This window comes from Panthera leo, chromosome B4 (genome assembly GCF_018350215.1).
Source record: "Panthera leo isolate Ple1 chromosome B4, P.leo_Ple1_pat1.1, whole genome shotgun sequence".
NCBI classification, from domain to species: Eukaryota; Metazoa; Chordata; class Mammalia; order Carnivora; family Felidae; genus Panthera; species Panthera leo.
The window spans coordinates 21,301,161-21,318,156 of record NC_056685.1 but is presented as its reverse complement, the minus strand read 5'-3'; the positions used below and the strand labels follow the sequence as shown (position 1 = coordinate 21,318,156).

General features: G+C 42.7%; 1 protein-coding gene across 2 annotated transcripts in view; it reads left to right on the top strand.

Annotated features, from left to right (window-relative positions):
- Window positions 1-16,996, top strand: part of CB4H10orf67 (chromosome B4 C10orf67 homolog) — a 160,536-nt gene that overhangs the window by 101,709 nt on the left and 41,831 nt on the right. Inside the window, exons 11-13 of one of the 2 annotated variants that reach the window (XM_042945106.1) lie at window positions 5,453-5,515; window positions 6,458-6,537; window positions 6,622-6,687. In XM_042945106.1, coding sequence (XP_042801040.1) covers window positions 5,453-5,515; window positions 6,458-6,537; window positions 6,622-6,687 — 209 coding nt within the window. The remainder of the gene's footprint in view (window positions 1-5,452; window positions 5,516-6,457; window positions 6,538-6,621; window positions 6,688-16,996) is intronic. The other variant, XM_042945107.1, reaches the window with a different exon arrangement.

The following is a 16,996-nucleotide window of genomic DNA, read 5'->3' as shown; positions in this document are numbered from 1 at the left end:
TAAAGTCTACACCATCAGCAAGTTTCCTGCCCTGCCCTCAATTGTCCCCATGAGCATCTGGCGGGAGGTGGGGCAAAAAGCTGAGAGTGAGTGTGAACTCTCCCTGTAACCTGTGCCCCCAGCTACTCGGACTGCTCTGTAACCCGTCCTTGTTCTTCAATGGTTCTTCACATTTTAGCTTATTTTTCTTCCCTGCTTGTGTTGCAGCTGGCATGGTACTGCTTCTGCTGTAGATGAGACCGTTCGTGCATCACATCTCCCATCGCAGGGAGGTCCTCTCTGGAATTCATGTTGCCAGGTTGTGACCTCAGTTCTCTGACAGGTCCAAGAAAGGTTGTGATTTTTAGCGTATCTGGGTTTTCTCGCTAATAGTACTGCAGTGGCTTTTTTTTTCTTCTTCATCCTATGTGGGATGCCGGAAGTCTGAAATTTTTTTATAAAACATTCATACATTTTCTCAGTAAAGAAATGTCAAGAGAAGAAAGTAAAAAAGAATCCTGCACCCAGGGATAATCACTGAAAACTTCTTGCGACCATCCATTCAGACAAATCTTGACGCATATTGGCACACACAAGATACAGGGGACATCTGTCAGTGACACTCAATGTATATAATCAATTACGGACAGTATTTTACTCCACGGAAGTAGCATCATTTACTTAACCAATCTCTGTCAATTTACTATCGCCTTCCAGAGATGTTGTTTCTATTCTTTTGCTATTAAAAACAATGACTTCATCATCTTCGTTAGAGCCATTTCCATCGTGGAAGTTTTGGTTACAAATTTCTTAGAGCAGATAGTTTGATAGAAGGTGTGTACGTAAAGTCTAGGATGATCTGGGCCAGGCGAGGAGGCCAAACCCACAGACACTTTTGTGGCCTCCTGGGCCTTTGAGAAGACGTGCTTGAGATTTGCATATTGCCCGGATCAGCATGGATTCTGTAGGGCTTGGTAGCCCCATCGTCTATCAAGATGTTTCAGAGCCTCCCTGGTAGAGGGCACATCAAATGAAGACTTGTCCCATTTTTGAGAGAATTCCCTAGCGTAACAAGTTTATTAGAAGAAAATTCACTGGCGATATATGTAGACAAATGTTTTGTTTTTACTTTTGGCCTATACAATGGTGAGTGCTTGCTTGCACACAGCCTCATATCTTATTTCAATGTTCTTAATCCCCCCGTCTGTTTTCTCCCAACTGGCAGCACGGAGGCTGGTCCTCCTCTCTTCATATCCTTGTCATTCCCCCTCTTCCCTGCCAACCAGCACCCACGGGCCCATACTGGTGTTTAAAAATAGCTGTGCTGCTTAGAAGGTAAAAAGAAGAAACATGTTAACATAAAAGTCAAGATTAATGACATTTAAGGGACAAAAGATTACCTTTGTTCATGATGAGTTAGAAAGATTGTTTTGATGGTAATCTATTTAGTGGTTTAAAGGAGATGCAAGGAGGCATTCAGCCCAGAAAGAATGGCCAAAGTTTCAGAAAAGGGATATTTGTGGAAAGTAGGAGAAATAAGAGAATGTAATGACTCATTGACAAGAAAAGAAGAAAGTGGATATGATAAGGAATATGGTTAATTAATCCTATGGTGATTAACAAACATAATTGCACTGTAGTTATTACAAACGTTGACTCTTGATTCCTAATTTAGAAGATTATATTGATTAACTGTTGATTTTTAATATGTTTTACGTGCAAAAAATGGAAAACAAACTTAAGAATTACAACCTGTCATAAATGAACCTTGTTTCTTCATTTTATGTTTTTTTTTTAAATTTATCAATATACATACACTCAAAAGAAAATGGGAACTATTTATCATAAATTATTTCTAATCACAATTTTTGGTTATTTTTACCATTATTTACCTTACCTTTTCCTACTTAAGAAGTTATCTACTTTTGTATTAACATTACCATTCATTTTCACCTCCATCTATTGCTCTGCAGTCCAATGTTTGCACCTGACAATGAAGTAGCCACAGAAAGACCAGCATGCATATTCCAGAGAAAGTGGAATGTCAGCAGCTGACAAAACAAAATAACAGTTCAATGTGGACAGAGCCAGGATTCAATGTAACGTGCTGTGGCAAAGTTGAAAGTTCAACTCAAACTGGAGAGCAAACACTCTGGTCTACGTGTAGTGCTTCGTGGTTTGGGGTTTTTTGTGGTTTTTGTTTTGTTTTGTTTTTTTCAGTGAAAAGAGACGCTATCTTGGTCATTGTTGAAGTATTGTCTTTTGGGGAAATGGAATGATTATTTGCTTTATAGAAGATACGCTTTAGCAAGGGTCTTATCTTTAGTTATTACAGAGTCGATCATTATATGAGAGGCAGGAAAAGAGAGCCTTGAAAATTGGAACTAGTGTTTACTACACGTGAATTTAAACACAAAGACTTTCATAAACTTTCAATTACAGGTATCACTTTGGATACAGTGACATGAGTAAATATAAATGTCTTTCTACATGGGAACTTATTTTGTTTTACCAAACTGTTTTCCTAACTTTTTGTGGATTAATTGTTAAAATTTGGGTTAAGTTTTTCTCCGTTAGCATACTGGCAAGTGCCTTCCAAAGCTTGAAATTCTTACCCCAATGGTTTCCTTGGTCCATTGTTAACCAGGTGGCAGTGAACTTGCTCTCTACTCCCTGTGCCTAGGAAGAGAGGCAGTTCAAGTGGATGGTTCCCTTTGAAAAAAAATAGGTGGAAGGATTCTAAAAAGTGTATGCCACGGTCACTTTGGTGATCCTCACTTTTTTGAATCCAAGAAAGGCTAATGATAACAAATACTTCTCATTGTTCTTGTTAAATTGGTGCTGTTGTACCTTAAGATTTCGGTTTTGTCTAGCTTTCTGTCACATGGGCCTTGGGAAGACTGAGTCACAATGTTGGTAGCGGTAGTTGGTGGTTTCATCTAGGGGGTTTGAGATACTGTGTAGACAACAAAGGGAACATTTATTTGGGTAGTTCTCAGACCACTTCAAAGGCTCCAAAGAAAGGAAACTAATTTTCTCATCAGCATCATTGATTGCTACAAGAAAATAAAGCAGGGTTTTCAAAAGGAAAAACATTTCTGAATCCTAATTCTTATGTCCAACTAAAGTCTCAACTGAGTATGTAAGAAATATAAAGATCTTTTTGAACATGTAGAAACTCAAAAAGTTTACCCTACGTGGAACCCGTGTAAAAAAATTACTCAAGAAATACTCCAACCAAACATAGAAAGAATCCAATATGCAAGATGATATGGACACAGGAGAAGGAGAAAGTAAGTGTGACTCAGAGGGAAGGGAAGCTAGAAAAATGAAACGTTGTAGCATTAAACTAGCACTTGGAAGCCCCTCATTCAGGGGCGCCTGGGTGGCTCAGTCAGTTAAGTGTCTGACTCTTGATTTTGGCTCAGGTCATGATCTTACGGTTCATGGATTTAAGCCCCATCTTGGGCAGTGCGTAGTCTGCTTGGGATTCCCTCTCTCTCTCTCTGTGCCCCTCCCTTTCCCTCTCTCCCCTCCCTTTGCCCCTTCCCTGTTCGTGCTCTCTCCCTCTTGCTCTCTCCCAAAAATAAATAAATAGACTTTCAAAAAGGAAGGTCCTCCTTTCAGTGGCAAAGCTTAGTAACAGGTTTACATTTCCTTCCCTATGGAGCCAATGACACTACTTGGTCCTGTAGTAAATAATATTTGCAAAACCACATTATACTTTTTAGAATCAGTGTGTAGATAAAGTGTAGGACACTCCATCATAGCTCGAGAACAATCCCACAGACATTGACAATGTAAAAATAACATTCCTTCCAAAAATTGGGAAGTTGAGAGAGTGAAGGGTATTGGGGGAAAAAAAAGACTAAACAAATTTCCCATCTTTCACACCGGGAGTTGGTAAATCACCATACAGAAGTTTCCATATATCGAAATGATAATAAAGGCCACTATGATAAAAGCTAAACCCTTGCAAAATGTTAAAACCTTGTGAAGGAGAGAAGGTGGAAAGTAATGTGAATGCTTTAAATTCTTAACCTTTATTTGTGGAGAAGCCCAAATCAATAAAGGCTATTCTTTATTTTGTAATAATGTTGAGAAAAACTAAACACAGAATGAATGAACAAAACCCTTAGCTTCTGAGAAGTGAGAGTTTCAGGTTCGTGTATGCTATTCGTAGCTCATTTAAAGAATATGTGCATGCATTATCTATCGATAAAAAATCTAGAGCAACCGGAATGAAAAGATCAATAGGTTAGTATATAGAAATAAATAGTAACATATGTGAAGTGCCTGGCACGTAGTAGGCACTCAGTAAGCGATAGCCTTTATGGCTGTCATTACAAATTTTGTTATTCTCATCTGTGGCAGCTGATGTCAGCTGGGTTCTCTCTGCTCCTTCAGAGAGAGGCAAAATTGGTTCAAACCATATTCTGGGCTTTGTGGCAGCCTAGAGCGTGTTCTGCGTTTCCTGCAGATGCCCGGGCATATTCTGTGGTTGTCGCTCTGCCCGGCTCCCTCTTCCTTTGAACTAAGTCAGTCTCCGAGTTTCATGGTGCTCCGTTTGCCACCCCAGCTTCCATTTTGTTTAATCCGACGCGACATGCAATCCAATTCTGCGACTCCTACTAAAATGGCCCACTCACGTGACACCTTTGTCTATGTAAATTTCAGGAGGCTGAGGAGGCATCCCCAAGGTGCCGTTTCAAATTGAATAGTGGACATCACCCCTGGACACTGGTCACCTGTGGCTTCCCCACACCCCAGAAGACCTCTAGGCTCGTGGTCTTGCCTGGCCATTTTCTTTCTGTCTCTTCCCAGCCCTTACTTCTGATTACCCACAGGGAGCTCTAGGTTCCTTTTACTTTATTCTGCAGAACTCTCTAGCTGCTCTTCCCCGACCCGGCTCCAGACTCTCCTGGGTAGAGCCTGCCTCACCAAGATGGGCAACAGATTTGGGGCCTTTGGGGTCACAGAACCCACCAGAAAGGTAGTGGTAGTAATAAGGAACACCTTTTTCTGTCTTTCGTGTAGGAACATAGAGATAACTAACCAAGCAGATTTTTACCTCCAGTCTGTTTTCTCACTGTCGTCGACTCTTGTCATCATCAGAGAGATACGGCAATGAAAAGTCATCAGAGTTATCATTTAAAATAAAGTTTTCTTAAGCTTGTGACTTCACTGGGTAATAGCTGCCCACTTCGTTAAAAAAAAAAAAAGTATAAAGGTAAAATATGACCCAACACATAAATGCAGAGTAATGCACTTAAGTTGGTTTTAATGGGCTGTGACCGTCCAACTGCAAACTTGTACATTAGAGAAGGCAGAAAAGACCCCTGTGGGACTATGGCTGGCACATTTTAAAGCTCAGTCGCCTTTCTCTAAGCTGCAGAGAAACCACATCTCTATGCACGGATTTGAAATGTTACATTTCATGCAAATATATTTCATACATTTATTTTCATGCCAGGTAAGATCTCCAAAACCAGTCGGAGTGCATGAAGAAAAGAAGGAGAGATTACCAGTGGCTAAGGTAGAATAATAACTAATATGACCATTATTATTAACATACTTATTCTTTATGTTGATGCTGGCCCTTCTTAAAAAGTAGCAACGACTTTGAAGGCTACACTGAGAGTCCATCACCATGAAGAGACAGAGGACATGATTCCCACGATAGTCTGATTCTGGGGTACATCTGGGCTGGACCCAAAGAAATTCATATGCCTACCATTCCACTGTTAGAGATTCATTCCTTTTACCAAACTTTGTCCCCTTGTAAAATATAAACAATACTGAGAAATGGATGACACAAAGCTCTAACATGATTGCTTTGGTCAGATCTTTCCTGAGAACAGTTTTGGTAAAAAAAAAAAAAAAAGGAACTAGAGTAACTAGAGAAGCTCCTGCTTATAATGAACTAGAGAGGTCATAAGAAGGATTTAGGAAAAGGGATACCCAGGATCGGCAGGGGGAGGGTGATGAAAATAAGTTTTGATTCCTTTGTAATATTATCTAGAGCTGGCTGCCTTTAAACGAATCACTTACAGGACATGGAAGCATGGGATCTTAAATTCTTGAAATTGATGGGGATTTGCAAGTAAATGTAACTCAGCTTATTTTTGATAGGGGCGCCTGGGTGGCTCAGGTGGTTAAGCGTCCATCTTCAGCTCAGGTCATGGTCTCACGGTTCATGAGTTCAAGCCCCGCGTCGGGCTCTGTGCTGACAGCTCAGAGCCTGGAGCCCACTTTGGATTCTGTGTCTCCCTCTCCCTCTCTTGCATGTGCTTTGTCTCTCTCTCTCTCTCTCTCTCTCTCTCTCTCAGGACTAAATAAAACACTAAAAGATTTTTAAAAATTAGTTTTGATAGTAGGTAGAATATGCATGCGATTTAACAGATACAGCTTTTCAGACTTATGAAGACACAGTATATTGTGCACATAATTCACTTTGTGATGTGTTTTCTATTGAAAGATGGAAGACAAACATGATTTGGAAGAGCAAATACGAGTGCTAAGGGCAAATTTAGAAAGTGAGAAAAGGAAGATAGAAAGGTACTAGTAATAATGTTCCTTTGTTGCTAATAGTTGTTCATTTGTAATTAATAAAACATTTAACCATCTATAAATTTATTACAGATTTAAGAAAGAATCCGAATGGATAAACAAAAACTGGGAAAAGAAATTCTATATTCTCAGGAACAGGTATGTGGTGATATATACATATTCTATTTATAAAAATGTGACTAATCATCTTTTAAGGGAATTGGGAGCCTTGCATTTCTCTGTACATATTAATATAAAATGCCAGCATACACTTTTAACAGGAAATGCAAACTAATTGGCTTATAATAGAAGAGTTGTTGAAGTCACTTCAAGGAAAAACTAATTCAAGACTGTTTTCAGTCCCTATCTCCATATTTCAACTTTTTTTAAGATTTATTCTTTTTTAAATTTTTTTTTCAACGTTTTTTATTTATTTTTGGGACAGAGAGATACAGAGCATGAACGGGGGAGGGGCAGAGAGAGAGGGAGACACAGAATCGGAAACAGGCTCCAGGCTCCGAGCCATCAGCCCAGAGCCTGACGTGGGGCTCGAACTCACGGACCGCGAGATCGTGACCTGGCTGAAGTCGGATGCTTAACCGACTGCGCCACCCAGGCGCCCCAAGATTTATTCTTTTTTAAAAAAATTTTTTTAATGTTTATTTATTTTTGAGAGAGAGAGAAAGACAGGGTACGAACCAAGAAGGGGCTGAGAGAGAGAGGGAGACATGGAATCTGAAGCAGGCTCCAGCTTCTGAGCTGTCAGCACAGAGCTGGATGCGGGGCTCGAACCCACGAACCGTGAGGTCATGACTTGAGCAGAAGTCTGGCACTTAACCGACTGAGCCACCCAGGTGCCCCAACTCACACGGTCACTTTAATTTATCTTCCCGATGTCATCTCTGACTTTCTGAAAGTGTAGAATTCTGGAGAACACTATACAATTCTGGAAAGGCTAAAAGCAGCACCAAGTAAATGCCTATTTATTTTCTCCCTAGTCCTAGCATGTTAATTTAACACATCTATATTCGATCCTCTTGTTTTCTGCCATAACGTCCCCCAGAGTCTCTTCTTTATTGCATGTTGAAAGTTCCTTTGCAAGATTTTCTCACAGGCAAGCAGCATTCAAGACAGGATCGACTGAGTGTTGGTCTGGTGTCATAGGTCAAGCATGAGACTCACCTGACGTCATAGGATGATAATGCCCTACAATTGTACAGCGTTTCATAAGCGTACACTATTATTGTGTGTGTGTGAGAGAGAGAGGAAAAAAACCATAAAATTCTATACATAGCTGTGTTCATTACACTGAACTAGTCCCAGGCGGTACACTGATAATCCACGTGATAGCAGAAATATCATCAGATGTGACAGAAAGATCTCCTTGTAGTAAAACGTTCTGCTTTGTGCTCCTGCTTGTGCTTCGAGTTTGCGCCGATGACACTTTGTGCCCTGAAAAATGTGCACATTAATACTTGCCCCAACCACCTCATACAGTCATTATAAGGATAGAATATAGACCCTGGTGAAACACAAGACTGAGAACAAAGGCAACTTGAATATGCACTTCATTTCATTTCCCCAAACATGGATTTTGGAGTCTCTCTGAAACTGAGTAGACTCTCTTCCCCTTACTTATTTCTGTGGGGTTCACATTCATCCTTAATATTTACCTTGTATCTGTCCCAATGGGATTCATCCTATGTTTCAAAGACCATTTACAAGAATGTCTCAGGTTTACTTCAAGTTGATTTGCTGTTAGTCAGGATGTTGACAATCATATTCATCATTTTGGTCTGTGCAGACCCTATGTTGATATCTAAATATCGTGAAGAGCAAGAAATCCGGTTGCATAGTTTCTATGTTTTCTCATTTAGTCGACTAACTGGGACGTGATGTTGGGATCTAATGCATTGTGTCTCTGGTGTGGTTGCATCACCAAGTGTTCGTTCAAGGTGATATATAACATAGAGAGTGTATATATCCCGGGCACTGCATCATGGTGTGGGATGGAGATTAACGGTGCAGTCGCAGATTTGCATCGCTAGAATGGTCATTTCACTTCATCTAACAGAGCTCAGATTGGGAGCCATCATTTTGTTCAGTAGAGGAAAAACTTCACCTTGGCCAGCCAAGGTAACGATCAAATCCAACAATTTCTCAGCCGATTCATGATTTATATTCAGCTCCGGTCCAATTCAGAGCTTTCTCTCCGAGCTCCTTTTCTGTCTCTGCCGAGTTGGCTCTATTTCCAGGAAGATGGAAACTAAGCGGTGATGACAAGGACAGGGGCTCGTCCTTCCTCTTAGCGTGGCATGCCTGGTACAGTGTCGCTTCTCTCGACACAGATGGCCTGCAGGTGTGGCACATGGGCACGAGAATAGATCCCCCTCTTCCTGGTGCCACAGCGATGCCGCCTTTCCCGCCTCGACCCCAGACACCCATCCGAACCATCCCCCTGATCTGCCTGCTGAGCTCCTGGGGGTGGCCAGACCCACCGATGCGCATCACACTTCCCAGGTCACAGACAACTTGCACACACGCTGTTCCCCCATCACTGTGGAGTATGCACGTCTAAGAGGTGGATGTACGCACCCCTTCCCTCGCCCCTCCTCTCCGCATGCGCAGAAGCGCCAGCATAGCATTCAGGGAGATTGTCCCCCGCCCCCACCACCCCCCCCCCCACCCCGGCCGGCAGAACTGAAGGTAGGAAGTGTCTGGTCCAGCTCGCTGGGCTCTGTATTCCCTCCTTCTTCCCCTCCCTTTGAACCCGTTATAAACCCCTTCGTTCTTGGACGTGGGGGGCAGGGGAGGTTAGGTAACCAGAAACTCTATACTGCTCCCTTCCTCTTCTCTCTCCACTTCTCTCCCTGCTCAGGTGTCGAGCTTGCCCCTGATGTCACGGGAGGCGTAGCACTGTCCCCGGTACACCTGCCGTCCCCGGTTTCGTTAGTTTCACCCCTGACAGGCCGAGACTCTTGTGTCTTTGTTCTCAGTTCACGTCAGGGTGTGGCCCGGAGGTGGGGGGAGGTGGGAAAGAAGATTCAGCCCTTGATAGCTTGTTGTCTCTCATTGCCACGAGTGCACCCACAAAACATTCATTTTCAATTGTCTGTGAAATTCAAATTTCCCAACAACTGCCAAAGCCAAATCGGGATAAATCTGGAGTCTTGGGCATTCCGTGGTTTTTCTGAGTCTTGCCCCTTCTTCTTAATTCAGCTGCCCGAAGCCTTCTCAGAAGCTAGACCCTGGACTGGTGAGGGGATGGTGTGGGGTTGACTCATGAAGTTCCCAGTGTTCGGCTCATGGTGATACAAGACAGTTTCCCAGGGTGGGAAGTGAGGGGCATTGGAATCCAGAGTCGAGCAGACATGGGTGCTGATGGCAGCTTTATTTATAACTGCCAAAACTTGGAAGCAACCAAGATGTCTTTTATGCAGAAAATGGAATATAATTCAGCAGTGAAATGAAATGAGCTATCAGACCATGATAAGATATGGAAGAACCTGAAATTTTCACATATTACTAATTGAAGAAAAGCCCGTCCGAAAAGGCTATGATTCCCATATGCCATTCTGGAAAAGGTAAAAGTATGCAGACAGCAAAAGGATCAGTAGTTGCTAGGGGTTTGGGGCTAAGGGGAGATGAATCAGTGGAGCATAGAGGATTCGGGGGCAGTGACATTACCTTGTACGACACTGCAAAGGTAGATACCTGCCATTATACATTTGTTAAAACCCATAGAGGGGCGCCTGTGTGGCTCAGTTGGTTAAGCATCCGACTCTTGATCTCAGCTCAGGTCTTGGTTTCAGGGTCGTGAGTTTAAGCCCCGAGTTAGCCTCAGTGCTGGGCATGAAGCCTACTTTAAAAAAAAAAAAAATGAATGTACGAGACCAAGACTGAACCTTAATGTAAGCTATGCACTCTGAATAATAATGGTGTATGAGCGTAGGTTCATTGATTGTAACAAATGGACCACTCGGTTGGTTGTTAACCGTGGAGGAAGCTATCCACGTGTGGGGGCAGGAAGTATATGTGAAACCTCTGTACATCCTTCTCGATTTGCTGTGAATCTAAAACTCCTCTAAAAAATAAAATATATTAAAAAAAAAAGAAAGAAAGAAAAGGAAGGGGGGAAAAAAGCTAAGCGGACAACCAAACGTAGATGTCAGTCTGAAGGTACTGTTCAGAGACACAGGATTCAGAATGAATAGTAACTGGGAGCTCTCCGGGACAGAGGTGTGGAGGTACATGGTAGGGCGTGGAGGGCGGTCCAGAATCTCTGAAGGGTGTAGCAATTTTTTTTCCCCCTGATTCTTGTGGTTTCCTAGGCTGAGTGTGGGGAGCAGGCTATTAAGACCATCAAACAAAACTCAGAACTTAGATCCGTCTGAATTTTCCAGCTTCTCTTTTGTAGCAAATGAAAGTTGGCTTCAATCTTGGAGTATATTTATCCATTCCTAAATATCTCAGCCCAAAGTCCTCTCCCCAGTTTAGCCAGCCTACTGTCCAGAACGGATACTTTTAGTTATTTGGAAATAGATCCTTTCTCCAGCAGTCATCTTCATCTAGCAAAGTTACATTGTGTGAAAGATCCAAACTGTCCTCTTTGCAAATGTATGTGCAACAAAATGATTAATCTCAAAGACGCCTGCCATGAAATTGTTAAACTGAATGAAATCTCCAGCTGATAGAGTCACCTGCCTATCTTCAGTTTTTGTATCTAAAACAGTGAAGTCATTCCTATGGTTTTATAAAATTGAAGATTATACTACACTATTCTTTTAGAATTCCATCCATAGTGCCCTGTATATATCAGTTAGCCCATTTTTTCTGACCACTGCATAATATTCCATAGTGTGTCTTTTTGAAAATTTAATTTTTTAAATTTTTTTCTGACCACTGCATGATATTTCATTGTATGTCTTTTTTTAATATTTAATTTTAATTTTGTTTTTTTTTTTTTTAAGACAGAAAGAATGCAAGCAGGGGAGGGGGTAAAGGGAGAAGGGGGTAAGAGAGAGAGAGGGAGAGAGAGAGAGTCTTAAGCAGGCTCCATGCCCAGTGCAGAGACTGATGCGGGGCTGTATCCCATGACCCTGACACCACGACCTGAGCCAAAATCAAGAGTTGGGCGCTTCACCGACAGCTGCCCAGACGCTCCCATAGAATGCCTTTACCTAGTGTTACTAATCTACTCCATTTTTGGTGGTCAGTCAGGTTTTCGCCAGCTCCTCTTAAGGCTTGCCAGGATTTCCTTTGGTACATATGGAGTAAGGTGGTTGAGTTCTGTTACGATGATCACGCCTTTTGATTTGCCTGGGCTGATTCTGGTTTAAGCTGGTTGCCTGGTATAATGATCAATAGCATTTCCTTTCATTCTCAGATGTGTCCTGAATTGGTTGATAAATCACATGGTCACCCTAGTCCGGTTAAAAAGGCTCCTGTTCTTCTCCAGGAAGGCTATAACAGTTTACACTCCCAACAGCAGGCCCATTAAAGTTAGTTTCACTTTTGTAGATTCTGGAGATAGCGCAGTAAACAAAATAACCAAGTCTCTGCCCTCACAGAACTTACCTTCTATTGGGAGGAAACGCAATAGACAAGTAAATATATAAAATGTCCGGTTATGACATTTTATACAACACATCGTTCCCCTGCAGGACAGGGCAGGGGTTGCGAGTTTAGAAGGGGTGGGCAGGGAAGATGTTTCTAGTAAGGTGATATTTGAGTGAAGACCTGAACTGAAATGAGGAAGCAAGCCATGAGGTTGTCTGGAAGAACATTCCAGGCAGATGGAACGGCAGGTGCAAAGGCCCTGGGTTGGGAGCTTTCCTGTGTGTTCAAAGGATGTTAGGAGGCCAGGTGGCTGGAGTGGAATGAAGAGGGGCAAGTCGATGAGGTAGAAGATTCAGAATTTCGCTCTGCATGGGAATAGCTAACATTTTTTTAAATAAAAAAAATGTTCGGGGCGCATGGGTGGCTCAGTCGGTTAAGCAGCCGACTTCAGCTCAGGTCGTGATCTCGCGGTCGGTGAGTTCGAGCCCCGCGTCGGGCTCTGTGCTGACAGCTCAGAGCCTGGAGCCTGTTTCAGATTCTGTGTCTCCCTCTCTCTGACCCTCCCCCGTTCGTGCTCTGTCTCTCTCTGTCTCAAAAATAAATAAACATTAAAAAAATTATAAAAAAATGTTCTCTTTCACGTGTCTGCTGTGACATTATCACACCTAATAAAGTTAGGAATATAAATTCTTCGCTATTATTTCACCATATCCAAAGTTTCTTGATTATCTCAAGAGTATCTTTTAAAGTTGTTTATTTAAAGTGAGATCCAGATAAGATGAACCACTACATTTGAGTGTTATGTCCCTTAAATCTCCCCCTCCCATAACAGTTCCACATTCCTGTCCATTGATTTGCTAAAAAAATATGCCCGTTTGTTGTCTAGAATGTCCCACATTCTGGATTTGGCTAACTCTGTGTGTGTGTGTGTGTGTGTGTGTGTGTGTGTGTGTGTGTGTGTGGTCATTTAGCGATTCTCCTATCCCTATATGTTCTACAGACTTATTTTTAAATCTGGAGGCTCGATCAGATTTACATTCAATATTTCAGGGAAGACTACTTCATTGGAAGTGTTATTTATCCTGCTGCATCACATCATCAGACACTTGATGTGAATGTGGCTGCATTATTTTACTGAATCCATACATTTTAAGGTTCACTATTGACCTTTCTCCAAATAATTTGAGCATCCATCAATGACCATGAACTATGATCCACTATTTTATTAGGGGTTATAAATTAGTGATCGCCTAATTCTATCTTTCCGTCTCCATTTATTAGCTAAAATCTATTTACAAAGTTTTCCCTCAACTATTTGGTTACACTAAACTATAGTTTATACAAAGAAGGCAAGATAAATGCTTGACTCCCTTTACTTGTTAATATTCAGAATGTTGAGTTCGTGCCCTAACACTTCATCAGAGAGTCTTTGCCAATGAAGAGGAAACCCAATCTGATTTTATATCTTAAAAACATTACTCTGACCTCTGTGTTGATTATAGAGAGGCCCAAGGTAAAGTTAGGAGTTCTGGAAATAATAACCCATTCTTAGGCAAAACACGGTGGTGATTTGGCTCGGATGGAAGCAGATAAATGATTGCATTTTGGATACATTTTGAAAGTAGGCTCAATAGGATTGTTGAAAGATTGCATAGAAGGTGAAGGAGAAAGACATTAAGGATGGATGTCAGGGTCTTAGCTAAGCAACAGGAAAGATGGGGTTGCCTGCCACGGAGACAAGCAAGCATGTTTCACACAGGAAAGCTCCCAACCCAGGGCCTTTGCACCTGCCGTTCCATCTGCCTGGAATGTTCTTCCAGTCAACCTCATGGCTTGCTCCCTCATTCAGTTCAGGTCTTCACTCAAAGATCATCTTACTAGAAACATCTTCCCTGCGCACCCCTTCTAAACTCGCACCCCCTGCCCTGTCCTGCAGGGGCATGTGGTCAGTGGGAAATCACTTTAGTTTCTGAAATCAGCTTAAGATGCCTATTATTACCTAAGAGTAGACGTCAGATAGGCAGTCATGACCATATGAGTCTGAAATTCAGAAGAAAGTATAGGCTGCATACATAGATTGAGATATATTAGTATAGGTGTTATGTATGTATGTAGTTTTTTATTAAAGTTTATTTATTTATTTTGAGAGAGAGGGAGGGAGGAGGGGCAGAGAGAATCCCAAGCCAGCTTCCTACTCTCAGTGCAGAACCTAACCCAGGGCTTGAACCCACAAACTGTGAGACCATGACCTGAGCTGAAATCAAGAATTTGACACTTAACTGACTGAGCCACCCAGATGCCCCTGTGTGTGTTTTAAGTATGTATTTTAAGTAGGCTGCATGCCCAACATGGGGCTTGAACTCATGACCCTGAGATCAAGAGTCACAGACTCTACCAACTGAGCCAGCCAAGCACCCAGTGTAGGTGTTATTTAAAGCCATGAGACTAGGGGCGCCTGGGTGGCTCAGTAGATGAAGCATCCGACTTCAGCTCAGGTCATGATCTCCTGGTTTGTGGGTTTGTGCCCCGTATCAGGCTCTGTGCTGACAGCTTGGAGCATGGAGCCTGCTTCAGGTTCTATGTCACCCTCTCTCTATATACCTCCCCCACTCATGTTCTCTCTCTGTCACTCTCTCTTTCTCTCAAAAATAAATAAACATTAAAAAAAAAAATAAGTAAAGCTAAGAGTGAGTGTGGGTAGAGAAAAAGAGCATGCTGGGTGAATCGGGGTGTTTCATCAGGACATACCTGAACAGGGAAATTTTTAATATCAAGAAGTATTAACTAATAGAAGGTGGTTAATTGCTAAAGGAGGTAGAAGAAACTCTAGAGAATAGGGGGAGTCACACAATGTAGGAAGCAGCTTCTGCCTCGAGGGCCGAGGAAAAGTATTTATGGAAGGAACAAATGTGGAAGAGTTCTCCCCTCAAGGCTGAGATTCAGACACTGTGGCAGAATGTGTAAGTCCGGCCCAGCGGATGGTGGAAAAGTTCCCTGAAGGCACCGCAGACTGGCCTGATGAGCAGGAAATCATCGGCCGAGGTACCAGCAAAGCTTGCTGGAGAGTGAGCTCCACGAACATTGCACACTTCTTAAGGTAAGAAGGGAAAAAAACCCACCTAGGACACGGAGACTGCTTCGTGAACCCTCACTGACTATGCCCGTCCTGGGTAGTGCCCCCTGTCTGAAGAATGCAGCCCTCCTCGCTCCAGGGGTATAAGAAGGCAACAGGCCCTCCACGCAGGGCAGCCAAATCTCGCCCCTGTACCACCTTTTCCTGAAAATGAAGGAAAAGTTCTGGGCACCTGGTCCCCGAGGAATTCCTCCAGTTCCTGTATCCCAGGACTGGCATAACAGGACCCTATGTGCTTGGAACTGAGCTTATCTTATATTTCCTACCCAAAGAAATATATGTGATTACTGCAGAGATCTTCTCTGCCGTGTCAACAATAAGGTTGCTTATCTATGTGGTTAACAAATGTGGTGCCTCTACTGGAGAATTTGCTGACAAACACAATGAGCAAAAAAATTGCCCAACTAGAAGAGGTGAAACAGACTTCCAACAAACAGATCCAGAACACAAATGATATGCAGAAGTCACAGCAGACCTTAGTTCAAAAGCGCCGTTGTCTTTTTGACGTCCAGAGGAATAACACTGGAGCCTACTTACCAGGAACGGCTGCATAGAGTATACAAGGAGGTAAAGAATCGTCTGGACTATCACATCTCCGTGCAGAACGTGATGGGTCAAAAGGAACAAGAACACATGATAAACTGGGTGGAGAGGCATGCGGTCTCTACACAGCAGGAAAAGGAGGCAATGGCCAAGTGCATTGCAGATCTAAAGCTGCTCGCAAAGAAGGCTCAAGTACGGCCAGTTCTATAAATGCGTCTATCTCAGTGGAGACAGCTAGAAGCAATTGATCAAGGAGACTAGTCAATGTGGCAAAATCTTTCTGTGTTGCTGTCTACTAAAGTTACGCTTAACCTCTCCTACAAATGAAAAGTTTGAATTTTACGTAGTGAGAAAGTGAAAACAATCTACGGGCCAGGGACATGTTTTTCATCCTCCTTGTGCTGTATTTTGAGTTGTTCCGTGATCACTTTTGAATGAGCAGTTTGCTTTTCATAAAACTTGTTGCCCGAATAAAGATTACCAAGACGTAGTTTAAATTTGTAATTGATTCTACCACCTTGCAATACAGTGACAGTTGAAACTAAAGGGAGGAGGAGGGGGAGGAGGGGAAGGGGAAGAGGAAGAGGGAGGAAAAAGCCCATCAAAACCAGGAAGTGCAGCCCCTTCCTCTTATGCGGACCTAGCAACCAGAGTACAGCAGGAACATGGTCAGCGTGAAAGACTCCTCTGTATTTTCCACTTCTTGGCTCATCGGGGCCCATTTCTAGCAACCCAGGTGGGTCAAAGTGGAATTCTTTTCTTGGCGGGGCGACCATGTGGTATCCGTGGCTGCAGGGACTATAGGGAAGACAGGAACTTCATGACAACACGTTCAAGACAAGCATGTAAGAATCCAGGCCAGCCTTCTATCTCATTTTCAGCATACAGTACAATTAATGTGTCCTTTTGTTTATTCATTCACTTAACAAATACGTGTTGAGCGTGTACTAGTTGAATTTCTGGCAGGAGGAAAAGTAGGAATTGGCTGCCACTTGCTGTAACTCTGATCAACACTTCAAGCTGACAAGGGAGCGACTGTGCAGCATCTAAAGGAACAGGGAGTAAGCTGGGCAATTCGTCTCCTCGGGTAAAAAGGTCACCGATTTCTCTTCAAGAAAGATTCATATCCCCTCTCATAGCAATCTACTCGCGGGGGGAGGGGGAGTCACAGTGGGCCTGCCATTCACCGCATTCAAAATGGCGGTTGCTAGTTGTGTGTTAGCGTGTTATGAG